This window comes from Oculina patagonica, chromosome 5 (assembly GCF_052425735.1).
Source record: "Oculina patagonica isolate OP01 chromosome 5, crgOcupat, whole genome shotgun sequence".
Lineage (NCBI taxonomy): Eukaryota > Metazoa > Cnidaria > Anthozoa > Scleractinia > Oculinidae > Oculina > Oculina patagonica.
The window spans coordinates 6,315,625-6,343,611 of NC_135762.1; the positions used below are offsets into that span (position 1 = coordinate 6,315,625).

Genomic DNA, 27,987 nt, shown 5'->3' on the forward strand with positions numbered 1-27,987 from the left:
AAGTGAAAATTAACGATCTTCCTTATTGCTTAACTATGAAAAAAACAAGCTGTGTACATGATATTCATCAACCCGCACAAAGAAATCTCTTTATGGTAATAGAAGATTGTAAAACAAATTGTTTTTCTTGAGAATTGTTGCTGGAAAGTGTAAAGTAAACCCGTATTTGACAAATGTTCGCTTCAATACATGTTTATTTTTCGCGCTATCATTGTAACGATTCGTTCTTGGCATCTTGCGCCTGACATGTATTTCCTCCTACGTCCATCGTTGTAACCCAAGGTAACCGCAAATGATTTTAGTTTCCGTAGTATCGTATGGCGGCCTTTTACGGACTAAATAATGAATGACTATACATCAATGTTATGTTGCATACATCGATGTTGTGTGAACTAAAAGATTTTTGATACAACTAAAAGATGTTCGATACAACTAAAAGATAAAAGTATTTGATACAACTAAAAAATGTTCGATACAACTAAAAGATTAAAGTATTTGATACAACTAAAAGATGTTCGTTACAACTAAAACATAAAAGTATTTGATACAACTAAAAGATGTTTGTTACAACTAAAAGGTATTCGATCCAACTAGAAGATGTTTGTTTCGAATAAAAGACGAGGAAGCGGAAATGAATTTTGAAAACAGGAAGTGACATTTTACCCAGGTTCCAAGCGATCCAACGCACATATAAAATGGTTTTTGGTGGAGCTGCGATATGGCTGCCAGATTCACTAGTTACAGAAAGAGTTTTTTGGATTTAAGCAGGCTAATAACGAGTGCAGCCACTCAATTCGATTCTTCGGAGTTCTTCATTTGTAGACTGGACGAATAGGAAAGAACTTTAAATGTTCTAACTGTAAGAATAGAAGAGTCATACGCACAGGAAGCTTGCTTAATCGGGTACTTACACCAACTACTAGGTATCCTAGGCGAGCTACGACTGAAGTCACTTCGAGAGAATCGCCGAAGAATCCAAAAGGAATTTTGATCCATTCGAAGAGTCGGTTACTAAGTCAGTCTATTGTATTGGTAAAAAGGAACGGTGAAGTTTGAAGACCATCCAATAGCAGTTGGAAACATTACATAGAGAACCAGAGTAAGTAACCGACTTCTCGAACAAATCAAGATCCCCTTCGTTTTTATCGGCGATTCTCCCCAAGTGACTTCATAGCTCGCCTAGGATATATATCTAGTAGTGATTAAGCTTCCTGTGCGTATGTCCAGTCTACGAATGAAGAACTTCGAAGAATCGAATTGAGTGGCTTTGGTGTTTCGTTGTTGCTGTGCAATTGTTATTAGCCTGTTAAAATAAAATGGAAAAAAAAACCTTTCTGTATCTGGCAGCCATATCGCAGCTCCACCAAAAGCCATTTTGTATGTTGGATCGCAGGAAACTTGGGTAAAATGTCACTTCCTGTTTTCATTTCCAATTCATTTTCGCTTCCTCGTCTTTTATTTGAAACAAACATCTTTAAGTTAGATTGAATATCTTTTAGTTGTAACAAACATCTTTTAGTTGTATCAAATATCTTTTAGTTGTAACAAACATCTTTTAGTTGTATCAAATACTTTGTATCTTTTAGTTGTAACATAACGAACATCTTTTAGTTGTATAGGCCCGTAGGCTGGGGGGGGTTCGGGGGGTTCGGACGAACCCCCCCACCGCCTGAAAAGGTCCGGTCTGAATGGTGTAGCATTAATGTACATTAATCTGAAACGAGTTGTTGAGCACCCGCATACTACAATTTCAGCCCAAATCGATTCCAGAAAGGCTGTAAACATCGAGCGAAACAGAGATATCCTGAAGTCTATAGCCCGAGCGGTGCTGTTTTGTTGCAAGTAATGTATTGCTTTGAGAGGCGATAATGAGGATCTTAACACACCCGGTAACCCTTGAAATTTTCTTGCCCTGCTTAAGTTGTTAGCAGTGCACGACAGTGTGTTAAAAAGTCATTTAGAATCTCCTGCAATGCGATGTGTAACACACTTGTCACCCCAGACACAATATGAATTGATTGAGGTCATGGGCAAGCACATTATTCTGAAGGGTATACTGAACGATTTAAATGCTGCACCTTACTACTCTATTTTAGCCGATGAGGTAACGTCCCACAACGAAGAGCATCTTGCTATCTGTGCCCGGTTCGTTGACGAAAAGAAAGATGTTAGAGAGGAGTTCTTAACATTTATTAAGCTGGAAAGGATAACTGGTGAAAAGATTGCAGAGAGCATCCTTGCGTTTCTCAAAGAGAACAATATACCAGCAACAAACATGCGTGGCCAAGGATACGACGGTGCAAGCAACATGTCATCTAGCACAGTAGGCGTACAAGCACGGATCAAGAAGGAGGCCCCGTTAGCCACGTACGTTCACTGCAATGGACACTGCCTCAACCTCGTGATCCGTAAGTCGTGTGCTTTACCTCAGGTGCGTAATGTCCTAGACCGCCTGAAAAAATGCTGTCGCTTCTTTCTTAAAAGCCCTAAGAGAAGTGGTCTTCTTGAGCTCATTGTCAAGCACAACGTTGTTAACGAAACAAAGAGAAAACCTCTGTTGGATCTGTGCAAGGCTAGACAAGATGGGCAGAACGGCACACTGCTTATCAGCATTTCTACCAAGCTTTTGTTTTCATTGCAGAAGCTCTCGAAATGATTGGATTCAAACGTCACCTTGATAAGTATGGTGACATGTATGCCGACTGGGACCCAGCAAACCGTAATGAAGCCCAACAAATTTTGGCAAGTATTACGTCCTTTGAGTTCATTGTCGTGTTTATGGCAGTGTACCAATATTTGTCGCACCTGGCTGGAATCACGGTTAAGCTACAGAGAGCAGCTCTTGACATCGTGGAGGCCCATGGCATGATCACAGAAGTTGCTAGTTTCTACCGAAAACAAAGGGAAGATTGTGACAAAACCTTTTCAGCTGTTTACACTCAAAGTGTTGCAATGGCAGAAAAGGTGGGCACTGCTGCCGAAATGCCTCGAATTACGTCGAGACAACAGCATCGTTCCAATACCGAGGCTCAAAATCCTAAAATTTATTTCCAACGAAACGTGGCAATTCCTCTCCTTGATCACATCATCATGTGCACCAATGAGCAGTTTTCACCTTCGGCGACCGTTGTTCTCTGTTCAAAGAATGTTAATCTTGAAGCAGCTGTTAACAAGTACAATGATGATCTCCCCTCCCCTGAAATGTTTGAAATGGAGCTTATGCGATGGAGAGGTCGATACCTGGCGATGGAACCGGAATTAAGGCCAGCTTCACCTGCAGTGGCAATCAAAGATTGTGATGATGACCTCTTTCCAAACATCAGCATTCTTCTAAAAATTGCCTGCACCATACCAGTAACATCATGCGAATGTGAACGAAGTGCAAGCACGTTGCGACGACTGAATAACTACATGCAAGCGTCAATGGGAAAAGAAAGGTTGTCCAACCTTGCGCTTCTGCACATTCACTACGATACCCCCGTGGAGCTAGACACGGTAGTCAACTATTACGCCCACCTTCACCCCCGTCGACTACAACTGGAAAATCTTCTTCAGTAACGGTATTTTTTTTTAAATTAGTGGGACACTGGTAACTAATGGTCCGTTCTAAAAGAAAACGAACCTACCCGGGCAAAAACCAGCCTACGGGCCTGGTATCGAACATCTTTTAGTTGTATCGAACATCTTTTAGTTCACACAACATCGACAAGCTCGATGCATGCAACATAATATTGATTTATGGTCAATCGTTATTTAGTCCGTAAAGGCCGCCATAGTATCGTTGGTTGTAATGGATTTGGTGAATGGATTAAACCGCTTTTAGTTCAAGATACCGTCTTCTTTATTGTGGATCTAGCGCCCGACCGAAGGCGAACAGAAAATACCGTATTTATTCGATTAAGCGCCCTGGGCGCTTATTAAATTTTTGGACCTTTAGAGTGGGCGCTTATTCGAGGTGGGCGCTTATTCGAGGCTGGGCGCTTATTAAATTTTCACCATTTTTAACAAGAAGTACGTTTATTTTGCAAGAAAACAATTTATAACAAAAAACGTGAAGATATACTAAAGCTGAATTTTAACTGTTCAATGAACGTTTCTGTGAAATACTAAGAAAACTCGGCCTTCTGGGTAGTCCCTTAGTAGTACTTAGTCAATTTCTATCTTAATCAGTCAATAATAGTCAAGACTTCTTTTGTGCCCTCTTTTTAGGGGGGTGGGGGTGGGCGCTTATTCGAGGCTGGACGCTTATTAACTTTTCCTACCTTCAGGGGGGGCTTGGGTGGGCGCTTAATCGAGGTTGGGCGCTAAATCGAATAAATACGGTATTGTGAACTGAAAATAAAGAAAGCGTGACGTGGGTTCCCTATTTAAAAAGGCATTGGCCTATGTTCTTGACTGTCTCTTTATCTGTATTAATTACATGAAAGCCTATCAAGCGTGGACTCAAGTACACTGGTATAATGTAATTTGTGCTTCGGTATGCATATATCAAGGCTCCGGCTTCAAAGCTTCTGTAGCCTTTTGTGATTTCGTTTGAATACTACCAGCTCTTAAAGTATATCAACTGAAGAACTTTAGGCACACTTAAGGTAAGTTTGGAAAGTATTTAGACTCAAAAGGCATTAATTTTTAACTGTTTTTGCGTGTTTTGAGTGTTTACATAATTAAAGCATGCGTTCCTTTGCGTTTCCGCCAGGTGCGCGTGTTTGACGCTGTTATATACCATTTTAAAGTATTATGCGTATACGTAATTGTACTATCAGTGCAATCCGTTCAGCTAAGCGAAGTTCGATTTCTTGTAGACAGACATTTGCAGTCGTGATTCGCAGAAAGGTTACAAGAAATTTAATTCGCCTGCATGTCAGCCATGTGTCACGTGCTTGTTCCGTTAGCGGGTAAAAGCCTTCATTGAAAGAATTTACCTCAAGCATGTGTATTTGCATGCTATTCATAAACGTTTAAGACTAAGTTGATAAGCAGAAGTCTTTCAGAGAGCTCGTGGACACAGATCTATTTGTTGCACTTATTTTTATTTGCTTCCGGTTTACTTCCTTGATACGTTAACTTTCATTTAGTGGTGGGGTGCTCAGCCAGGCAGTCCTGTTTTTCGGATTAAGAGCAGTCAAGGTTCGCGCTAAACCAGAAAAGACTCTGAAAATCATAATGCTAGCTTCTAAAACATTTATAAAGGTTTCGACGAAAGACAGCGTATGTTGACAGTTGACCTTTGTAATATGTATGAGCGCGGAAAGCATTCAGATTGACAATCCATAATTCGTATAGCTGCATTTGTCAGGGTGTATTAAACACATGCAGGAGATGCTCGAAAATTCCAACACAGTGTTCTCTTCACGGCTGATACCTTTAAAACCAAGGTTAACTTGCGGGAAACTTGTGGGAAACTAACTTCTCGATCGACAAACTCAACAGACCATAACTTAGCATATTTTACTGACAAGGATTTAAGGTCATTAAAGATTTCGCGCATATACATTTGTATTTCAAACAGGTCAGCTCACTGAAGTGAGTAAGATTTTGGATTATAACTTATCTTCGAGTCAAGTTTTAGTCAATCTCAATATACACATTTGCAGTCAATGGTCAAGTTAATTGTCTGAGATTTGTTTCCGTCACGTGATTGAATCAATTTTGACGGGCTCGCCAAATTCTAGGCCTAAGTAAACAGACCGTAAAGTCTGGATAGAACTAAAGCATGAATTGATGTGCTTGAAGCCTTATTTGTTTGAAAATTTTGTCCCTTTTAAGTGGTGTTTGCCTTTCGGCTTATTCATTATCGGTTTTTGGGCAACTTTCTGGTTAGTTTTAACTAAAGACGTGCTACACATGCTACAATTTTTAGCCAGATATTGATTACCTCTGTCATTTATTTCGAGTCATGGATGTTTGTTGTTTTGATTTTCACTTGGCTAAACCATTATAAAAGAACTTGGCTGTTTTCCATTTGCATCGGGATACGATACTTTTTCTAGAAACTCGAAATAAAAAAACTCGTATTAAAAAACTGAGAGTCAAGCAAGTTTCTCTCGGCGGACGTGAAAACCATGGCCAACCATACAATAACCGGGCAAATGAAGTACTCCAAGCCGTGCAATTTATGCACAAAAAATTTAATGCACGCGTTGCGCTTGATGTCCTTCGACGTTTTTTTAAGTCAACACACTGAAATTAATGAGCTTCGTGGAATTCTGTTTCTCGAAAATGTTTCGTAACTGCTTTATTGGGTGTCAAAATGTGGTTTCCGGGACATTTCTGCAGTGCAACTCACTCTTTTTTTTTATAAGAATACAGTTTTTCCGACCCAGGCTGAATATTCCTATTTTTCTGCCGAATTAAAGGCTGAAAATATTCTTATAAACATCCTTAGAAATCTTAGAAAATACCGTTTGACATTTCCGTTTTGGCAAGTATTGGGTAATCAATTACAAGTGTTTGGTGCCCAGATCTGTATCGTGTTAGATTGTGCACGTGTTCATCGCTTTTCGTTGCAGCTGCAATAACCTGAATTTAATTGTATTGTATTTACAAATTCTCAACTCAAAATTATATTCTTTTTAAAATCTCGGCCTCGGGTTTATTCTTAAGATATTCTTAAAAAATCGCAAATTTCAGCCTCGATATTCTTATAAACTAGATTCTTATAAAATGATAAGAGTGTATTCGAAAAAAACTTTATATCATAGTGTCTATTTGTATTTGTTTCCCCTTTATATTTTTCAACCAACTGACTCCGACAGACTGTCCAAGACTTTAAAGGGAAAAATATATAATGTCAAGCTTCCAAAACAACAGAAGATAATATAGATAACAAAAGCTTAAAGCAAAAATACGTTTTACAATAAATTTTACAAAAACATTTAGCTCGAACGGAAAGATTTGTTGTCTGTTGGACTGTTTAATATCATAATGTTTAAGATTTAGACGGCGATCGAGTACAGTTGACTTGAAACAAATTGTTGTAATACATGCAGAACGCTGAAATGAGCCAAATATGGCGCAGTGTACGCTAGTAGTAGGTCGGTACGGGTGTTCTAGTCACGAACACTGTATGATTTGCGGGAGCTAATTAACAATTAGACGAAGGCACTACTCAGTCAACTATCAAAAGTCAATAAAACCGAGAGCGAGAAGTCTTATTGTTTTAAAGACCGATCAGAGACCGAATTATTCAACAAAAAGTTCAGTGAAAGTGGTTTATTACAGTTTTGCGCGGTCTCAGGGTAGTCTATCTATCGAAAATTATACTACCCTTGCATTGCCGTTCAGATTGTACGTTTGCCTTATAGCCGGTCACTGGGTTATGCTCATTTTTGCCGTACTCTATTTTCTTGTCTAGTGCTCACACGGAAGAGGATTTCATGCCCAGTTCTAATTCTAATTACGGATCTCTCAGTGCTCAATTTGTAGTTACAAAATGAGTAGCAAGAGACTTGGTGGCCTAACAAGTAACCAAAACTCAGGTTCAGAAGATGAAGGAGGTGGACTTGAACTGGGTAAAAGGAAACGAAAGAAAAAACACATCCCGGAACAAAGATTTGTTATTCATCCTGACAACCTATGTGCGACGTTAAGTGAGTTAAGTAGAGTGCAAAGGAGTACCAACGACTGCACAACCATACCAATACACGACGGCCAATCTGAAAGAGAAATACGAGAATTCCTCGTGGGAAGATTACCAAAGCTAGATGGCAAGCGGTAAGACTGATATTGATTTTCTTATTAACCGAATACTCTGATACATATCTAGTTAAGCCAAGCTCGCAATTAAGAAGATGTTCATTTTACGGCCAAAGAAAAATTAAAACAGCTAAACAATTAAACTAGACAGTTGTATGACAATCTGTGAGAAAGCTTTGAAATACCTGCGAAAAAACGTGAAAAAAGTGCCAACTTCTGCTGAAATTTTTTTAAAAAGATCTCAAACACAAATAAGCTCTGGCGAAAGTCGTATTCTTAGTCTAGCTCAAATTAGTAATTGCCCTGTCATTTGAACATTTCAGCTTCACGTTTTTTACCAAAGCAAAGACTAGGAATTGCTTCTGCCCTTGCTCGTCTAAGTGTGAAGATACTGCACATGCTGAAAACCCCATTGCGAAATGGAATGGAAAGAACGTTAAAAAGATGGCAAGAGGAAACAGAGTTGTATATATTCTTTGCCTTTGCAAGGTACAGCAATTTTCTTTTTTCTTTTTCTTTTACAATCGCCAAAATAATTTGCCATAATTTGCAATTTTGTTTTGGGCTTTAACACCATGTCAACCATGTCAACAAGTAAGTGGTTTGTACAACGACAACGACAATCTCCAAGAAGCGTTGCTGTGACAACGATTTTTTTGTGCAGCAATGTTGCGCGAAAAATCGAACACCGTATGATACAGAAGACGTTTTATCGCGCAACGTTTGATTCGGCAACACGTTGCCATTTTTTAAAAAAACTCGCAGAGTGTTGCCAAGATTTGTGCGGGAAAAAAAGCTGTTGCAAGTTGTCCCGTGTAACACAACACTTAAGTCCCAGTGCTAATAACGCTGAGAAGGAAGCTAGATCAAATCAATACTATGCATTTTTAGATTACAAGTAGTTTCCTTCCCTATATTACCGTTAAACACTATTAAAGCAAGGCGGCATTGCGCCGTTTCCTGCTGCGCGTGAATAGCAATAGTGCAATACGTCTTATGCAATACGTGCCTGGATTTTCTAAACCGATACTACTAGCTTCTTCGATCTAATGCATTGTTATAAACCTTTTTAAGGAGACGGCTGTGACTGAAAGAAATGGAGAAAGTACCCTCTCTGTTAATCAAATTACAGCTGAATATAGTACACCACAGAGCTCAATTAGCACTCAGTTTCAGTTGCCTAAGCGATGTACAAGGGACGATTTTCTTCCTGGTTTGGCAACGAAACGTAAGTTCTTATTCCTATAAGTGAAACTTCTCTTTCTGCTGGTTCTTCTTTCAAAAGCCACTGTTTGTTACGGTGGCTCTTTGTTTCGGTATCGAAGGCGATGCTCGAAAAGATGCCTGAAATTAAATCTAGGCATGTTGGTTTATATAAAAATAATTCATATATATGTAACAGGCGTCTATGTTGTGGTTCAATTTTACCCTTGATACAATCTTGTTTTTCCCTTTGTTTTGTATTTATAACATGTATTACCATTCATCACCACAATGGAAAGTGCCACATTTTACCAAGCGTAGAATTGAACTACATCATCTATATACTAACCAACCGATGTAATGTATATGAAATGTTCTTGTCTGCGGTTTATGAAAGTAAATTTTTGAAAGGGGGGGAGGTAAACCCCCCCCCGACATACTAACCAACCATAATATACATGAGTTTTACAAGAATTGTAAAATTATCAATCGCTTTATTTAGGTACTTTGACTGATGAAGAAATTACTGGTCTTGTTGATACCATATCTTTACATGATCAAAAAGTAAGTATTATTCATAATGCTCGTTTGACCTGGCCGGGGTCACTGTGTTGTGTTCTTGGGCAAGACACTTTACTTTCATAGTGCCTCTCTCCACCCAGGTGTATAAATGGGTACCGGCGACATAATGCTGGGGGGGGGGGGGCACCCTGTGATGGACTAGCATCCCATTCAGGGGGAGTAGAAATATTCCTAGCCGCTTAATGCTACCGAAACCGGGATAAGCTCCGGTAGTATGGGCCGCATGGCTCGAGGCTTCCCCCCATTTCGTTTTAGTAGCAGGCAGCGTCAAACGTACAAGGCGATTGCAATTTTTAAGCGTTCACTTTTATCCAGCCATATGTTAATTCATGTAGGTCTGAAGTGTTTAGTTTAAACGATTATTTTGGTTTAATTTAATTTAACGCATCTCAATTGACAGATAAGAAGAATAGCACAGGAAATAGAAGACGACGGTGAGGAAGAAGAAGATGATGGTGATGATGATGACGACGACGATAATGATGAGGAGGACGAGGAGGAAGAAGAAGAACGACAACAACAGAACAAGAGCTTGATGAAGAAGTATGTACTTGCAATACTACGGTGGAAAATATGTTGATACTGATGATTTTGACGGCGGTGGCAGCAATTAAATGACTGTCATTGGCACAACGGAGTGTTAGTGTTAATTTGTATTTAGCTTCGGTATTCTTCCTCAAAGGCGTCCACCGATACAGTAATCTTAATCCACAACGCTAGCTTGGAATGAAATCTGTAGGCACTTTGTACATTTTTTTTCTGTCTAACCTGAGGCAGAAAGGTTTTCTCTCATAACAGCTTAATATACCATACGGAAAATCAAGTGGGTCTTTTAAATACTTGTAAATTTTTTTAAAGCACAACGAGGGTCTTCTGGCTGATGCGATGTCTCGATAAGTGAACTCATATATTTTTTCCTTTGCCAGAATACTGCTGAAATGCCCTGGGTAAACGGAATTTCGACTGAAAGGATTTCCAATGGAGCCTGCCATTTAGAAAACAGCCTAGTAACAGATAGCGCATATGATACACTTCAGACAGGTGTGTTGTGAATGTTCTAAGTTTGCAGGTTGAAATGATATTATCATCATTTACTTTTAGTATAAATCTCTTGTTCCGCGTGATGTTAATTAGTTGTGCTTTCTTCTTTTCTGAGACATTAGTTCAGTTGTTAAAGTATGAATAACTATAATTATTCTGGTAACTTTGCACTCATGACATCTGCTACCCAGGAGCAGTCGCGCAGGTGTTATGATCGTTGCCTGTACGTTTATAAATGCACCCGCTTGGCATCTCCTCTCTGCGATTTTCTTTTCTCTATACTCCACTAGGAAACCTGTATGTTCACTGGCTATAGGCCTTTGAGCGAAAAAAGGTTCACAACTACAATACAAAAAAATAGAGATAACGTAGAGATAACCTGAGACTGGGTAAAGCAATGAACAAGTTACCAAACTATTCAAGACTGAAGCAATTTAGATTTAGGGTGTATTTACTTGCAACATACGCGTAAAGCCGTTTCATTTGCCCGTTGAAATTTTTTATTATTTTATAACTCAAAAACGATACATAATTACAACGGGCAAATGCGACGGCTATACGCGTATGTTGCAAATAAATCCACCCTTAGACATTTTATTCTAAGAAATTCAATTAGTATTAATTTTTTTTACACGCAAATATTAAGGTCAATTTTAGAACATTTTTCTTTATCTTGTTACCTTTATAATTACAACAAGAAACGTTAAAGCGAAGAATTACAATTAATAAGAAGACAGATAACTGAAACAATAATAGTAAACAATAGAAATTAAAACCTCGATTGTCATTTAATCCTGAGTTAGCGTTAATCGACTTTCGAACCCAGCTTTGACGATTCTATTAACTGTCTCATCCTTCAGTGCAAGTTGTGTTAAAATTCAGACCTTGCCAATTAAAATGCTGTGAAATCCTTACTTAACTTAATTCGTATTACTGCATGGTACAATTGGTTCTGCCAAATGTGCTTTTTGGTAGATAACTCTCTGGTCTAAAAATCCTTTCATTAATTAACCAAACTTATTTAAGATTAAGTACATATTGACCAAAAAATGAAATGAAAAACTTACGTTGTTTTCTCTCGATTTAGGAAGCACTGCAACGATATTTCAAGTGGGCAACACTCAGCAAAGTCAGGTAATGACTTACAACGTTTCCAGAGTGCCTTTATTTACACAAAAATATATCAAATTAACTAATTTTCTTAGGCGATAAGAAAGTTCAAAGTTATAAAATTAAGCTTACGGTGGAAGCTGCTCACGAAAAGAGTATAATAATTATAATATCATGGCTTCATAGATCAGTTTAGAACAGCCCATCAACGTTTTATGACATTTCTAACCGTTATAGTTACTTCGTTTGCAACGTATATACCTTTTTCGCTAGGTAGTTTTGTTGCCCTATTGCAGACCATGTGATGATACTCTTGAGAATTCTTGCTTTCAAATTTTCAAATAGTCGCGTGTATATGAATCAATAAATTTTATGTGGATAAAATGAAAATTCTTTAGAGAACATCACGTGGTCTGTAATGGGAAAACAAACCGCCCAAGCGAAAAAGGTCTATTGTTATCCGCGGTGCAAATATCTCAATAGAGAACTTAAGTTACGGGCGGCAAATGAAAGTCAGTTGTTTTCTTATTGAAATCGCATATTTGACGTTTAAATGCTGGAGAAAGAGCTTCGTGGTTGGGTTTAAAGCAACCCAAAATTGAATAACACCAACCTCCGTCCGTGGTTTAAATAGAAAATGCGGGAGAAAAGACGCTACTTTAAGGTCGTTACCATTACCGCTCCATTGTTTTTTAATGATATTTTGACTGTTTATTTTTTTCCTATAGTAAAATATACGACGATCACACATTTAATACATTTCTCTCTTGCCAGTAAACATTGACATTCAGTTAACATCCTTCTTTTAAAACAGCTTGCAATTTCCTCACCTCTAAATACTCCAACAGAACACGCGGAAACCTGGCAAAATCAAGGTTAGAGATTGCGATTTAAATTTTCTTAATTCCTTATCTTTTCGCAAGCCTTATTCCGGGGAGGGAGGACTCAGATATAAAAGGCGATAATAGGAAATAAAGGGGACGGAAATGATGGGAAAAAAAGTTTGAAATAAACGCACCAGGTGAATAATCAAGTTAGCGTTCCCCTTTAAGCTTCATTGACTGCCGACTGGGTACTTGGCAAACAACTGTCGAAAGTACCATTTCAACATCAGGCGATGAATTAATGTGTTTTCTTAGAGAAACGAAAGGAAATTAAAAATCAATTTAATCGTAAAATAAACATATATGTTAGATAAACATGAAGTAGTTGATGTTTTGTTGGTTTTGACGTTTTCAAAAGAGCTCGGCTTCCTGTTGGATGATATCTTGCGTCTACAAGTTTTAAGGGTGAATGAGAACACCTTGGGAAAGTGATCCAACGAGAATCGAACCTTTGTGGAAAATATACAATTAAAATTGTGTTTTGCATTTTTTTGTAGAAAGAGCACGAACTGCTACATTAATACAAATCGATGAAATCACTCCAAAAGAAGGAAGCCTCGAGGTATGTAATAGAACGGGGCAGACTTATTAAATTTTGGTTACCCTAGCTAAGAAGGGAACTTTATTGCTGACAGGTTGCTTGATTCGGGACGACGGGGAGAATAATATAGTTCAGTATATTTTTAACTTCGACATCTCTGACGGCCCAGAATAAAGCCGTGAAATTGTTAAGCCTGCTCTTATTAATTATTATTATTAAATTATTATTAAAAACTTTTTAATGTGTCAAGGCCACATAGCCTGGGAAAATCCCATACTAATTTTGGGACACAATTAATAGGTATTAAAAAATATGTAATAAAATAACAAAAGAAATCGTTCTCAACTCAAAGCTAAACTAAGCTTGTTACTGCCTGGGTACTTATACTGGAAGATGATGCATGTTGTCAGTAAGGTATAGCAATCATCATGTGTTAACTAGAATAGGAGCATTTATTGCAAGAGAAGTTACTCAAAACGAACACTTTTGGGGGATGCAGTCCCTCACGTTGCGGTGCCGAAAATATCGCTAGCGCAGCATAAAATTGGTTTGTCAAGAAATTCAGTGTCGTGTTCTTTCCACAAATCGTTTCATCAGGATCGGGCTTGGCGAAATAACCATAATAATGAGTTGTTGGATTTACATCAAAACTCTTTTCACCAATACGCTACTCGGAGAGGTTCCTTTAACTTTTAAGATTCCGAACCAGGATGAAGCAGAATCTTCTGAACTGCCTACTTACGCATGCATCGTTACAAATCGATTACGGACACACTGGACACTCTTAAACTGCCAACGAACTACTGTTCGCACAGGAAATTTTGGCAAATTTGAGAAGGGGTACGATGGCTTGGTGTACGATGAGCTTCGCCTCCCTCCATGCCCCACGTTCCTAAACGCTCCGCCGGACGCCTCTGGACGTCTCTACTCGACACTACCACATTTCATTCCCATGACTAGCTAGAAGACAGATTATTGTTTCGTCCAGTTTGTCGTAGTAAGAGTTATTAATGCTGCATCTCAGCCACTTTCAGGGGCACCCATCGAGAATATAGTTCAAACCCACTTAAAGATAGCACCGTTGAACGTATTTTAGTATTTAAACGGTAGATATAGGCAATTACAATTTTTTTATCTGTTCGGATTTCCTAGCTGAAAGTCTAGTGTTCCGAAAGTTATAGGGATCAAAACTTACCTTTTCGAAAAAATTCCAGCCAGAGAAAGGCTCCCGAAAATTCTAGGTGACCTTTTTAGAGTAAAAATCCGTTAAAAATGAACAATTATCATAATAATCATAAAAAATGGTATAGTATACTATTTTTTAGATATTCGAAAATCCTAGGGAAGGCAGGCAAGCAAAAAAATTTACAATGAATGTTTCGAAAATTCTAGATCTCAAATCGATCGTCTTCCGAACAGATATTTTAACGAAATATTCCGTTGGGTGCCCCTGCACTTTATCATCCTTGTCTGCCTTATCTTTTAGCAGTTCTCATAAAACTTGTTCAACCTTTTGACCGATTTTTATTATTACGAAAAACGTATGCAAATGTAAGCTATTTTGGTATGTTTCAGGGTGGATACAACTTCTTTTTAGATATTTCATCTGCGGTTGAAAACAGGCGTACTGGCCAATTTCAAGTGATGTTTGGAGATATCTCTCCAGTGTCAGCTGTTAATATCAACGACAGTCTTTTGAAAGGAAAAGTTCCGGGTAAGCCATGTTAACTTTAGATCTATGCGCATACTTATATATTGCATGTAACTTGTAAAGTGCCACGACTTCTAATAAGCCATACCAAGAGAACGGGTTTAAAAGAAAACGTACAAAGGTAATCACCACCCACCCCCCCCCCCCCACACACACACACACACACACCACGGTTAAAAATCATGCCAAGAATTGACAGTTTGTACGTCGTAAAGATAACAAATTATCAACCATTGTTCAGATCCAACCTGGAATGAACAGTGTCATAACCTGATGACAATAACGAGACGGGCTTCTACACATGCTAAAATGGCCGAAAAAACCCCGTATTGTTTTGTCTTCATGTTAATTGGCCTTCATGGCCTCGTTTTAATCCAAAAATTCTTTTGACTTCTGCAGATGCGATCGAGGCCACGAATGCCAATTAGTATACGTAATTGGACTACATGCTGTCCAATTTGGAAATAATTTGATGAAAAAAATTCCGAGGGCAGCCAAAATTGGACGAGGCCGTAGGCCAAGTCCAATTTGGCTGTCAGAGGAATTTTTTGAATCTAATTATTACCAAAATTGGACAAGCATGTAGTCCGGTTACATATTAATTATATAGCTTGTAGTCAGTCAATCCAGCATAAACAACAAAACTTATGTCCAGAACGGGAAAAGCAATCAACAATAGTAGGCATAACACAACACATGTAACTCACTCAAAGCATTGTCTTCACAAATAAAACTTAAACAAAACAGTACAATTTTATTCACCTGAGTTTGCGAAGCTTGCTACAAAGTGAGTAAAAACACTGCATCAATCAATGAAAGTCGTAAACAAAGTGTCCGAGGAGCTTTAAAACTTGTTGAATCTGACATACTTCTTTCCCCTATCTCGTTCGTACTTCATCGCCGTTTTTTCTTTTCGAATTTCAGCAAAAAAATGACAAAAAATTGCATCTAGCTCATGACGATGAATATCTGACAGATTTCTTGCTTCGCTTCGCTGCACTTACGTTCACCCAAGTTTTGCTCTTGGTTTTTGCTTCTTAGTGTAGCTAGCTCCTCTTCTGACAACGTAGTAAATTTCTCTTTGTTGTTAGTATTGCTGAAAAGCTAAAAAGGAATGGAAAAACGTAGCAAACTTGCCTTATAAAATTCCGCCATTGTCGACTAACAATGCGAACAAGTTTACAGGGCTGACGCTATGCTTTGTGCTAATTGGCTAATATCCGTCACATGTTGTTTTTTCTTCGACTTGATTGGCTGAGACAAAACTGTCCAATTATTCTTAAATTGGACAGTTTGTGCATTTTACGTGAAAGTCCTAATTGAAACTATCCAAATTTAATCCCAAATTGGACAGTTCTCAGAAATTAAGAAAAAAATAGCTGCGCTGACAATATAGGATTTACTGACAGCTATATAATTAACATAAAAACAAAAGAGTAATGTATTTTCTGCCATATTGGAAAAAGGTGTATGAATGCGTTTCAAGCGATTTATTACAATGCCAACTTTTTAAAATTCATAAAGTAAGAACGTTCAACATCATTTTCTGGCTACATATGTCAGAAATCAAGAACGTTTAATTTTAAACCATGAAAAATTAACGCTTGTATAAAAAGCTATATTTCAAGTCAGAAGATAAGTCAGTAAACATCGATCTTTATCGATAAAGAAATTGTTAACGGGTAATAACTTCTTTTTACCAGTATTAGCGTCATGCACAGGGCTGTGTCTAAGTTTTGAGCTGTCAGTCTCTTTTCCCTGTCAAAATTTTTTTTTCACAAGTGTCGAGGAGTGACGGGCGAAGCGCTGATTACCCTGACTCGAATTTCCTCGCGAGCCCAGCTACTCAGCCCCTCTCGCGCTCCCAGAGCCTTTTCTAGAGACAAAATTGGCCTATTGAACGAGTTCGCGCAAACTGAATACGAACTCAAGGTTTTAGCAGTCTAATCGGTCACAATTAAGAGTCTATGCGTGGGATATATTGGTACGAAATATTATGAAAGTAGCACCCATCTATATGTGTATTTCCTGTATCTCTTGTTTCGGCAGCGTCACTTACTGCAGGTGTGGTGCAAGTTAAAGTATTAAGCATGTCTGGACAAGGCGTCAGCGATACTGTGCCCTTCACGTACACTGAGCGAAAGGACAAGTACAATGAAGAACGCCGAAAGAAAAGAAGAAACTACTTAGATGGGGAAATCACCTCGTCGGAGGACGGTCTTGAATATTTGTCCTTGGTGTTAGAGAAAATAAAAGAGATCGATTTAAACTCCAAAGAAGGAACGAATTGTAATGGTGAGCAAGATTATCTGCTTTTATCAATTTAAAATATATCGAATGTCACTGTTTACTTGTGTTGTACTTTTCCAGTTGACACGGCCCACGATTTATGGCACCCGCAACACCTTTCTAATTTAGTTACTATATTAAAAAATCGCGATGTTTCCATGTTTACATTTGAGTTCGTCATGCACGTATAGCCAAACTAAAAGGGGATTATTTGTTAAAACTTTTTTGCAGAAAAACAAAAAGCCAGGGCGCTGTCTCTTCTTCGCATGATCGTGGAAACGGCAGCGAAGATTAACGCCATGAAATTCTTTACTATTATCTTCAGCACTCCCGTTGGACGAAACGTGTTCAAAAGCTTTAAAGACGAGGAGCTTCTACTGGAGGAGGTTGCTAGGGAAAACGGGCACGAAGAGCTGGCCTGTTTTTTGGAGGAAAGGCATCTAATGTACGTTTGGTTTATTATCAATTTTAAACAAAAGCTGAAGCTCGCGGGTAACTTTTTCACAGAATTCGAAAAGAGTTATTCCTTATCAGAGTGTAAAGAATATATGCAAAGAAATGGTTAGCAGTGCGCGTCAATTTTTCGCAAGCAAATAAAAGTTGTTGTCCTAATCGCACTCATCCCTTAGCAGCTTGAGTTTTCTCTACGCCATCTGGGAAGCAAACTGACAAGTCTATTGCCTTTTTGACAGATTTTTAGTTTAGTTGAGTTTTGGGGGGGGGGGGGGGGGGTAGGGCGAGTTATAATAATTACGACATAGAAACGGAGGTTTTATTCCTTTAATGAATGTTGGAGTAAAGTGATCAGCTTAGAATATTCAACGTTGTTCAATTTACCACAGGTACAAAGATGATGAAAATGACAGCGATGACGAAGTAGACTGGGGAGCACTTGCCAAAGCAGCAAACGAGTACCCAAGACGAGAAGGTTGGCTTAAGTAACAATTTATTAATTAACGTCCAACCCTTGACTTGAGATTAACGTTCATACAACAGTTTACATGTGTTTGCCTTCCTACTGCCATTATCGTTGAGTATGCATGCATTGTTTTGAAGCAGACAAACTATTTTTTGATTGATTTTTAATTTTTATTTTTTTTTTTTTTTGGATACATGTTTTCTTATTGTGAGCAACAAAGGCCAACCACTGTATAGAATATGCTAGAATGCATTGTTCCCCAACTATGCCGGGTGGATTGCAAATTGTACGAACAATCCTTCTTGTGAAAGAGATAGCTAACCTCACCAGCTTGAATCGGTTTACTTCAACTACAAACGGTTTAAAAAAGAGAAAGAAAGAAAGAAAGAAAGAAAGAAAACGAATGAACGAACGAACGAAAGCAAGAAAGATCATATACTTAGCTTCAAGATGCTCTTTTTCTTTCTCTTGTTACATTCTGATAGTTGGGAGAGAGATTACCAGAAGTACATCTACTGTAAGTTCACACGGATACAGTGGCGACCAGTCAGTTTTATCGGAACACGATCAAGTGAGTGAGGGTTCTTTTGAAGAGCTATCAGAGCAGCATAAAACAACTTCGTATACGGAGCGCCAAGAGGAAGTGCGAACACTGCTGTCAGTAGAGACCGTAACCAACTTTAGGAATGGCCACGATGTTAACGATTGCCAGCCATTACAGGGGCAAGTAGCTACTTCAGCTGGGCAGTGTCAAGAGGAAGCTCAGAGCTTGTTGTCAGAAGGTTAGAGAACTATTAAAATCTGTATCGACACATGAACAAAATATCATCATCATCATTTTGCAGTTAAACAAAATGAAATGCGTTGCTTTGTCAGTTACCCGTCTTCAAATTAACAAACCAACCGAGATCAGTTTACATATTTAATAAATGAAAAAAAGCTTATAATATTGGTTACAGCTAATTCGATTTTTAATTTACGTAGCTTGAAGGCGAAAGACCGAATGGTACCCGGTGTCATTAGTATTCTATGAAATTTTGCATTAGCTACAAAAAAAAAAAAATTCCATCTTTATTATTTACTAGCTACAAGTTGTATTTTATGCACGTGAAGTATCTGTTTTTCCTCTGATCATTTAAGTTTTATTTAGTAGCTTGTTTTCCACTTTTTACATGGCTTTGAGTTTGGACAATTCTTCAGAAATTCAGTGTTGCTAAAAAGCCTTGTTTTATTACGGGCCTGAAATTGAACAAAGTTAGGCTTACCATGTCGTTATAAGTATTGAATGTTGCAGCAGCTCCCTTCTTCTACCCATTCTACCTTTTGCAATTGGTCTTGTGGCGAAAGGTTGAGGCTTTGATCCGAAAATAGCTGTGTATGAAGTCAAACCAGTGTAGATACAGAACATTTTAAAAGAGTTAAGAGCACGATATTAGAGTCCATCAACTACCGACTGTAACTACTAAACATAGAAGAAGTAAAAAAGGCCTTTATGTCTCCTTTCCCAGATGCAATTAAATACAAATTTATGAATAAGGTATAGTCAATTATTTGGTCAACAGACGAGCTTTGTTTGCAAAGAGCGCTGAAAGAAATGTAGACCATGCAGTCAAGTGTTGGGATAAATTTTGGCCACGCAAAGTGGCCGATTAATTGATTAAATCATAACATTAATTAGCAACGATTCTTTTGTTCGTAAAGCTCTAGCAAAAGTTAAGGGCACAAGAAAAAAGGCCCAAATATAACCATTCACAAAAGAAGTGGGCAGGAGTCATAAACATTTTTATTTGGCAGCAAATAAAATCATTTTAAAAGCAAGAATATCGATTAAAAGATATTTTAAAATCCATTTGCCTAAGTATCGATCGTGTGCCCCTAATTTTGAGCTTTTGGTATGTTATGTACCATTCAGTTCTGCTGCTTATTCGTTCCTTTTATTTTCTCTCTCTAGAAACCGTTTTCCAGTCTAAAAGCACTTTGCCTCACCCAGCATGTTCGTCTATTGGAAGAGATGCAGAATGTGAAGAAATTATTGGCAACTTGGCTTTGAACCAGTGGCGTGTTGGTGTCATTTCTGGGCCTCTAGGAATTGGAAAGACCTCTGTCGCTGTTGAGGTTGGACACAAACTTGTCGTAAAAGGTTGGACAGTTCGTTATCACCTCTGTAACAACCGGGATTCCAGTTCGGAAATTGCGATGCTGCTTAAGAATCGTCGTCAGGGTCCAAATCTAGAATCAGATTTTGTAAGCGACGCCAGAAATGAAACGTTTGAAGAGACACACCATACTCTTCTCATTTTAGACCAGCTGGAGAATTGTCTTGATGCTAAAGAGCCAGAAACGATCCCAGGGGTGTTACAGGGGTTTGTTGACGCTGCACTTGACGACGTCCATGGTTTAAAACTACTGCTCGTTTCACGCACGGCAATAGATCTTAAGGAGGATTTTGCATTTTACCACAAATTAGAACCCCTCAAAAGTGCCGTTGCCGTTCAATTATTGCAGAGCGTCTCCAAGATTACTCCAATTGGGGATTTAGAGGTTATAGCGAAAGGCTGTGGATACAATCCACTCGCCATCGCAATGGTGCAAGCCTTAATTCAGAAAGGAATATCAGAAAACGACATTATAGGCATGATGTCGTCTTCGGATAACTTCTGGAAGAAGATATCCCACAACATTGTAAGAAGTTACCTCTTGAAGACCTTAGTTAACGGCATTGAACCAGAATGAGTCCATGAAGTCGCCTCTCTCTGGTCTTGTGGGGATACAGTCGAAAGACCAAAAGCAAATGATAATTGACTCGTGGATTGCAGAAGCAGAGCACAACGACGAAGACGAAATTCCTTCTTATGAAAAGGCATCTGATCCTCGCTACTGTCACTGTAGACTTTGCATGAGTTCTGATGACACTGATCACTTAAAATCCTCGGCTTTCCTCCTCAACCTGTCATTAGAAGGTAGGTGTGCACTCTTATAGACCGCTTTGCAAAGTTCCAAGAGGTCATTGGTTTTCTGGTCACAAAAATGCCTCTGAATGGTAAAATCAAAAATTGAAGTTCTAAACGATAGTGGCACTGAGCGTCTCTTTTACTCTCTTTTTTGCGCGAGCGTAATTTTTTTCCAAATCAACAGCAAAAACGAGGACACATTGTTGCTTGTCCCACAATTTTGTCCTTTCCATTCTTCTCGCGTCGTAGAACAACTAATGGAATAAATTTTACAATTATGTTTTAAATCTTTAATAAACAGTTGTCCACACTCATGACCATGATTTTTAAGCATACATTTACAGAGGAGTAGAGAAGTATATAAACATTTTTACTCATCTTTTAATCTAAGATCTTCTTACAAGTAAAACTGATATCGGAAGAGTACTATATCATGACACACACCCATTGATCATTTCCTTCAAATAGCTGATTGTTTCTGTTTTCGTTAAAGATTTAAAGATCATTTTCAAGGACAATGACATCTTGCAAAAAGAGGAAGGGCAACATTTACATTCTAAGGTAAAGTCTAAGGAATTATAACAATTAACAGTTATTGGACAAGTTGAGCATGATACCGAGAATTATCAAGGCCGAGCTTTGTGATATCTGCCGAAGCCGAAGGCTGAGGCGGATGACATTAACCGTGGCATTGATTATTTTGCTAACATGCGAAAACCAAATCCAATAATTGTTCTTTTAGATATTGTTAGTACGCAACACTAAATTTTTTTGATGGCGACCGTGGAAAACCCAGTTGTTCGTATCGTTTGAACGTATCGTTTGAACGTATTTCAAGTATTTCGTGTATCGTTGACATCAAAGTAGTTTACAAACGTGTCTTTAACTGGGTTTACTCTCATTTGAACACTGGGGTATCTGTAGTTCGTATAGTGTGATCGTCCGGGTGAGAGTAGTTCTGAAAAGAACAATTAAAGGTGATCTGACGTCCCGACTACCTAAGCAGAAGTCATCTTCAGAGTCAAGTGAAAAGTTGTTGTCAGTCGATGATGTTTATAGATAAGTCTGGTCCGTTTAAGCTGAAAAGCCAGTTCTGTCGTGATGTTATTGACTAAAGGAGTGGTGTATAAAAGCTTGTCAACAGTAATGAGTCAGTTTCGATCCGTCTATTGTCTCTATGGTTAGTTAGATTAAGCTGTTCTGTTTTTCTTTTTTGTTTACGTCGTTGAACTTGTTCAAAACATGATTTGTTATGGGCAAAACTCTATTTTTGTCACAGTTTGCGGTTTTTAAAAGAACATTCTCATCAACATTTACAGAAACATTAGATGGATATAATCTTTCCCTTCCGCCCTACTTTTAAATTTAATTCATTATTTTGGTTTTTCTTTAGGACAAACATAAAAGAGCTTACTGTCTGGTTTCTCTTCTGAGAGGATTAAAAATTCTACCACACGACAGTTCAGTCCAACACCCTTTCTCCGCTTTGAAAGAGACACTGAGGAAAGCAAGAGCATATGTTCCAAGAGCCTGTAGTTTTAGACCGTTATGCCAATCTAATTCATGTGTCAAGGTTGATGAGGGAGGCATTGTTCGACCGTTTGTGACTGAAAAGGAACCTACCATAAACATTGATCAAATGGAATCTGTTGGGCAGACAGAACCCGTCAGTAACCCGTTGCCAAAATCAACTTCCAATCTCAATTTAGATGACATCAGTGCCATACCCTTCGAGCGTAAAGAGGTTCCCTCTAGAGTAAAGAAAAAGACGAAACTAGCTGCGCATTCGACACCTTCATCAAAGAAATGGATCTTCGCACTCTGCCCATTATTTATTGCCTTAGCCTTAACTTTTTTTATTGTCTGCATAATTCAAGGTGAGTATAAATATAGCTATTCAAGATCAAAAACTGGTAGCTGAATTGTTTCGTGCACTAATGAAAGAAACTCCTTCTAGCGGCTGGTATGTAGCCGTATTATTCCAATCACGAAAAAAATAGAAGAGAAACATCACAGCAAATTCCAGTCGGCCACTCGTGGATCACTCGTCATTTTGGCTAAGTACGTTAACATTGTACCAAGAAACTGAAGTAGCGGTTACTTATTTTGTAATAAAGAAAACAAATTGAAGTGGCTATATTTACCGGCAAACGAAACAACAATATCAGTCTAAGTATTCCTATAATTTTCTTTAGGACGTCTGTCACTTAAAGACGCACCCCCAAAGGTAAGGTTTATTTAATTACCCTTACTCCATGCACAACGTCATTATAGTCACCGCTAACTAAGCTTGACACTTAAAAGTACGTCTCAACAAATTGTCATTGTTATTGTTATCGGAAAATTGTTGGGAAATTCTCCATGCATCCTGCAATTAACTGAAATTCCTTTAATGGAAGTAGTAATTAGTGGTGTTCCTACTTCTAGTGGCTTCCCACTTCCAAAAACCAAAGTTTAGTTTGTGTCTACCGAAGGTTAAGTCCTTAAGGTGATCGCTTGAGGGGACCCGACGATGGAAATGCTTAGAAACCCCCTAAACACTGTTTATCAAGATTGTTCTTCGCCACTTATGCAGGATGTTTGGATTGGTGTCTAAAGCAAGCATCACTCACTCTTCGCTCCTCTAACCGGAGCATAAGGCCACAAAAATGGGTGTAAGGAGAGATGTTTCATGCGGCCTTTTCATGCTCCCGGTTTCCTTGCGGCTTTCACCTGAAGCAGTCATAGTCGTGCCACCCCAGTGGAGAAAACTCTCGTTAGGGATGTCACAGGTCGCACTAGTCCGATCTCGGATAGCATTCGTTACTGATGTAGTTTCCGTAGCAATTATTTTTTTATGGGAGAGAGTTGCTGGTCCTCTGCCCAACCTGATTTTCCAGCCTTTATTTGCAACTGTTTATTTTGTATTTTAATTTTTTTGGAATTTTTTCTTTGGAGGATCATCGGTCTGCTGTCACTGAAACTGCCACTGGAATTCCAACACTTCAAGGTTCCAAAGATCTTCCAAATGTAATCTGCAGTTCGGTAAGAATTATTCTTTTATTTATATTTATTAATATTTTTTTAGAAAAATAGTAATTATTATTACATTATTTGACTTTTCACTTTTTATTTACATGAATTAAATTGCTTAGTATAAGATCGAGGGCGCTTAAGAATGAACATTGGCTAACATAAATGTGAAGCAACAGCGTAAATGTAAAACGGAAAACCTTAAACAGTACCATAACAAGATATTGAACCTCTAAAAGATACGTCAACATCCTTGCCAGTGCCATATTGAGAGTATAAATTGCACGAAGTCATGATCAAGGATCATTGAATTTTTATCCTTACATTGAAGTGCTTATTTTTGGGATCATGATTGAATCATTAATTTCTGACTGAATACAGTTACATTCAGAACCGACTTTGACAATATAAATTATCTGAGACAGTATTTCGTGTGTTTTGAAGGCCGTTCGATATGAAACCAGGCAGCCAAAAAACATGAATATTTCTCGAACTTTTAAAATTCAACACGGGTTTTTGATAAACAGAAACTTTATATGCCATGTTATTTATAATTTCAGATAATAACGTTGGCAGAGACATTTCTCCACTTGTTAATTATCCGTACAGCACATAAAAGAACAGAAAATTAAAAAGGCAGACACAAAATAGGTATCTTTATTACGTCAAACCACACAAGTGTCTGGATAAAGGAATTATACAGTGTTCTGAGCATATTCAATTTGGCTACCCAGTATTTTCTCATTCTGGTGGCACCTAATGATTATCTTGGAATTAATCGTTAAATGCAGCTTAGAATCTCACAATTTGGTGCAAACTTATGTGTTGCGAAACAAAATCTACCAATAGCGGACCTTTAGTTAAAGAATTTTTCAACCCAAATATGTGTCGATAAAAATGACTGGCTTGATGTTATCTTTGTTGTCGAAGGCGATATATGTAAAACGTACCACTTATCCAAGACTTTTGACTATTTTTACTTGATCTTTTTAATATATTTATTGTAAAGCGCCATGGGCAACTAGTGGATTTGGCTCTATATGAACATTTTTATTATTTATCATTATAATTCAAAGCTTCCATTGTGTAAGTTTATTTGACGAGCCAGTTGACGACTCATTTTTTGTTTTTAAACTACATCAGTTGGCGAATTGGAGAACAGCACTTTAATTACTTCTATGTTTTCCAAAATTAAAAACGTAACTGAACCCTATCTAGCTCAGCTACATCCTTCAAACGTTTTAACTGTTGCCTAGCGTCTTAATTTTACGATTCATCCTAAGACCTCAGAATCCAATTTTTGAAAAAAAATATTTGCCATATGATTCCCATATAAACACTGTAATTTTTAACAGCGTTGCCTACCCGTCAAAGATGTTGTGGAAAATCGTGACAAGGTCTATGGATCGAGTTTGGCGGCTTAGAAGGCCTGAGAGGGAGTGATGACGCACCCGTCGCACTCCCCCTTCCTACGTACGAGCCTGACCGGATAAATGAGTGGTAATGTTTTTCATATTCATTATTTTTTACTTAGAGAAAGGCTCCTGATTGCTTAAGCAGATGTCCTTCCAACGATATTGCATTGGTAGACCTAGCCACGGGAGAACACGATTGTTGGCCATGCCCTACGTGTCCACCTGGAAAAGGATTATCATTTCCTTGTGGAAGCGTTGTAAGGAAGGGTACTAGCATTAAATGTTTTCCATGCGAAGCTGGCATAACATTTTCTAGCTCCTACAACGAGTCCGTATGCCAGAACTGCTCACAGTGTGCACCAAAGGAAACAGTCATGACATCTTGTAAGCCACATTCTGACGTCGTTTGCTCGAGATGCCAGTCTAAACAGATCACGTGGATATCGTCTAAGAAAGAAAAATACGAATGTTTCGATTGTCCTATCTGTAAACCTGGCTTTGAACCATCTCATCCTTGTGGTAGTACCATCCCGTATGGTGTGTTGATAACGTGCGTTCAGTGTCGAGAAGGAGAAACATTTTCTGACATGACAGATAGCAAGCAGTGTAAACGATGTTCCTCCTGCCCACCAGGACGGAGACTAATCGAGAGATGCACAAAATACTTCGATACCATATGTGGAATTCCCTCCTCCTTAGAATGTGGACGCCACGAGATCCAGCTCGAAGTCAAACGCAGAGGTCAAACGAGAAATCAAACGCAGATGATATGCGTCGATTGCCTGATGTGCCCAGCAGGAATGGAACCTTCAGTGCCTTGTGGTGGACGGGCCCACTGGCCAGGAGTACATATGGTTTGTGTCCCTTGTCTGCCTGGTTTAACGTACTCTGATCAGCCAAGCAAATACAGATGCAGACCGTGCACAGCGTGTCCTCCAGGAGCCGTCGTAATCTCTTGGTGTTCTGTGCACACCAACACTCGTTGCAGTACAAATTCAAGATGCCTTCCTAACCAGATAACCATATCCAGTGGATTTAAACCAACCTGCGCTGATTGTATTAAATGTTCTGTTGGCATGGAACCATCCATTCCTTGCGGAAGCCGGGTTACGTCTTTGCGTCAGCAACAATGTGCTCCATGTAAGTCCGGTACTTTTTCCGATAGCTTTGGAACCAAGCCTTGCAGACCCTGCCCTGGATGTAACAAGGGAAAGGTGGTCCTAAAAATGTGCACTCGATCATCAGGCACTATTTGCTCGCCATGTAAAGCAGACTATTACTTTGATCATGTGTTGTCGTCTTGTGCTCCTTGTTCCAGGAGCTGCAACGATGGAAAAGATAATTATCCCCGAGAATGTTCTCACTTAAAATCAAGAAAATGTGTATTAAGAAACAGCACACTAAGCAGCAGCGTCCCTTCCATCCTAGTAGATATATCAGCTACAAGATCGACAACTACAAATGTCGTCCCAATGCTCAAAACTCTTTCATTATTCCTTGTTGGATTATTACTCTTTGTTGCATTATTAGGTATATTATCGAGCTGCTTTTATTTTAAGACACAAAGTCAGAAACAATTGCTAACGAAGTTTAAAGAAGCACGGACAAGGAGATGGAAAGACATAGCAGGTTAGTTGTAGTCCTCTCACCAGAAAATATACAAAATTTTAAACATCGTCAAAACCGTTGTCTAGCCGTAAACAACGGCTAACCTGTATATTTCGTTTCAATAATCGGCCCCTTTAATTTCTGTTTCAATGGAAATAATAACGGTACATTATAGATATACCAAAGAGGCGGAAATAGCATCGACAGTGAATTTGGTTGGTGCCCTGGGATCTCGCGGTTTTTACAGCATATTTCGTTAGTACGTATACCATTTCGACGCTATTTAGAATTTATTAAAATCGGACGTTTGCTCGCGCCTAGAGCTCAGTTTTGGACCTCTCGGCGGGCTGACGCACTACCCATTGGATCATCAGGCTACAATAAAATTGAAAATCGTATTCACATTATATATGCTTATTTTCAGATGAAATAACCCTTGAAGATCTGGATGCAGGACATATCGAATTGTTTGACTGGATATGCAGAAAACTTGACAGGGGCTTCAGGCGGGACTACGAGCGCTTAGCCAAGATGTACGACAGAATTTCCCCCGAGGCTCGCCGGTCGTTACGAGATGAACGAAAAAATCCTGGTGGAAGTCCTTCCAGGCTCTTAATGAACTCACTCCAGTCTCTGTACCCCAGTCTTACCCTTTCGGATTTTATTAGTGCACTGGCACAGATTGGACGCCACGACATCGCTCAGAGGTTGATACCACTTGTCCTACGAAGAAGTGGGCAAACAGCATATTCAGTCCAAGAAGACTTCGTGTAAGGAGGCTGATTGATGTATTAACGAGAAGAAACTGTCATTTACCGTCTTCCATGCAATGAGGTGTGACAAAATTTCTAGAAGTAAAAAGTTAGTTTTGTTCGTCATGTGTCGGTGGCATTCGTTGAAAAAGTTAAGAAGACTGCTTTGCCGATCACAACTGATGGCATCTGTAATTTTAGGACTAGTTCATTCTTTGTGATATCAAAATATTAAACTTTCTTGTCGAAGAACTGACACTCGAAAATAGTTAAC

General features: G+C 38.7%; 4 protein-coding genes across 4 annotated transcripts; all 4 read left to right on the top strand.

Moving 5' to 3' along the window:
- Window positions 1–2,026: 2,026 nt before the first annotated feature.
- LOC144654953 (52 kDa repressor of the inhibitor of the protein kinase-like) lies at window positions 2,027–2,656 on the top strand. Its single transcript, XM_078515184.1, has one exon. The coding sequence runs from the start codon at window positions 2,027–2,029 to the stop codon at window positions 2,654–2,656; it is 630 nt and encodes a 209-aa protein (XP_078371310.1).
- LOC144654954 (52 kDa repressor of the inhibitor of the protein kinase-like) lies at window positions 2,653–3,558 on the top strand. The gene has a single exon (XM_078515185.1). The coding sequence runs from the start codon at window positions 2,653–2,655 to the stop codon at window positions 3,556–3,558; it is 906 nt and encodes a 301-aa protein (XP_078371311.1).
- Window positions 3,559–9,880: 6,322 nt separating this feature from the next.
- LOC144653846 (uncharacterized) lies at window positions 9,881–20,708 on the top strand. Its single transcript, XM_078513952.1, has 11 exons — window positions 9,881–10,023; window positions 10,407–10,521; window positions 11,609–11,655; window positions 12,446–12,506; window positions 13,013–13,077; window positions 14,632–14,770; window positions 16,817–17,062; window positions 17,288–17,501; window positions 17,899–17,984; window positions 18,461–18,757; window positions 19,927–20,708. Exons 2-11 carry the CDS (start codon window positions 10,419–10,421, stop codon window positions 20,706–20,708), a joined length of 2,040 nt encoding a protein of 679 aa, XP_078370078.1. The 5' UTR covers window positions 9,881–10,023; window positions 10,407–10,418.
- A 4-nt stretch (window positions 20,709–20,712) lies between these two features.
- Window positions 20,713–27,959, top strand: LOC144653829 (uncharacterized). Its single transcript, XM_078513935.1, has 7 exons — window positions 20,713–20,935; window positions 21,420–21,487; window positions 22,320–22,803; window positions 23,122–23,153; window positions 23,864–23,950; window positions 25,473–26,982; window positions 27,386–27,959. Exons 1-7 carry the CDS (start codon window positions 20,713–20,715, stop codon window positions 27,733–27,735), a joined length of 2,754 nt encoding a protein of 917 aa, XP_078370061.1. The 3' UTR covers window positions 27,736–27,959.
- Window positions 27,960–27,987: the final 28 nt, after the last annotated feature.

Bases quoted from the DNA above. Each gene is read 5' to 3' on its own strand.
- LOC144654953 (XM_078515184.1), top strand. From the start codon at position 2,027: ATGGGCAAGCACATTATTCTGAAGGGTATACTGAACGATTTAAATGCT.
- LOC144654954 (XM_078515185.1), top strand. From the start codon at position 2,653: ATGATTGGATTCAAACGTCACCTTGATAAGTATGGTGACATGTATGCC.
- LOC144653846 (XM_078513952.1), top strand. From the start codon at position 10,419: ATGCCCTGGGTAAACGGAATTTCGACTGAAAGGATTTCCAATGGAGCC. The intron at 12,507-13,012 runs GTTAGAGATTGC...ATTTTTTTGTAG, and splicing joins GGAAACCTGGCAAAATCAAG to AAAGAGCACGAACTGCTACA. The intron at 17,502-17,898 runs GTACGTTTGGTT...AATTTACCACAG, and splicing joins TTGGAGGAAAGGCATCTAAT to GTACAAAGATGATGAAAATG.
- LOC144653829 (XM_078513935.1), top strand. From the start codon at position 20,713: ATGAAGTCGCCTCTCTCTGGTCTTGTGGGGATACAGTCGAAAGACCAA. The intron at 20,936-21,419 runs GTAGGTGTGCAC...TTTTCGTTAAAG, and splicing joins CCTCAACCTGTCATTAGAAG to ATTTAAAGATCATTTTCAAG. The intron at 23,951-25,472 runs GTAAGAATTATT...TTTTTTACTTAG, and splicing joins CAAATGTAATCTGCAGTTCG to AGAAAGGCTCCTGATTGCTT.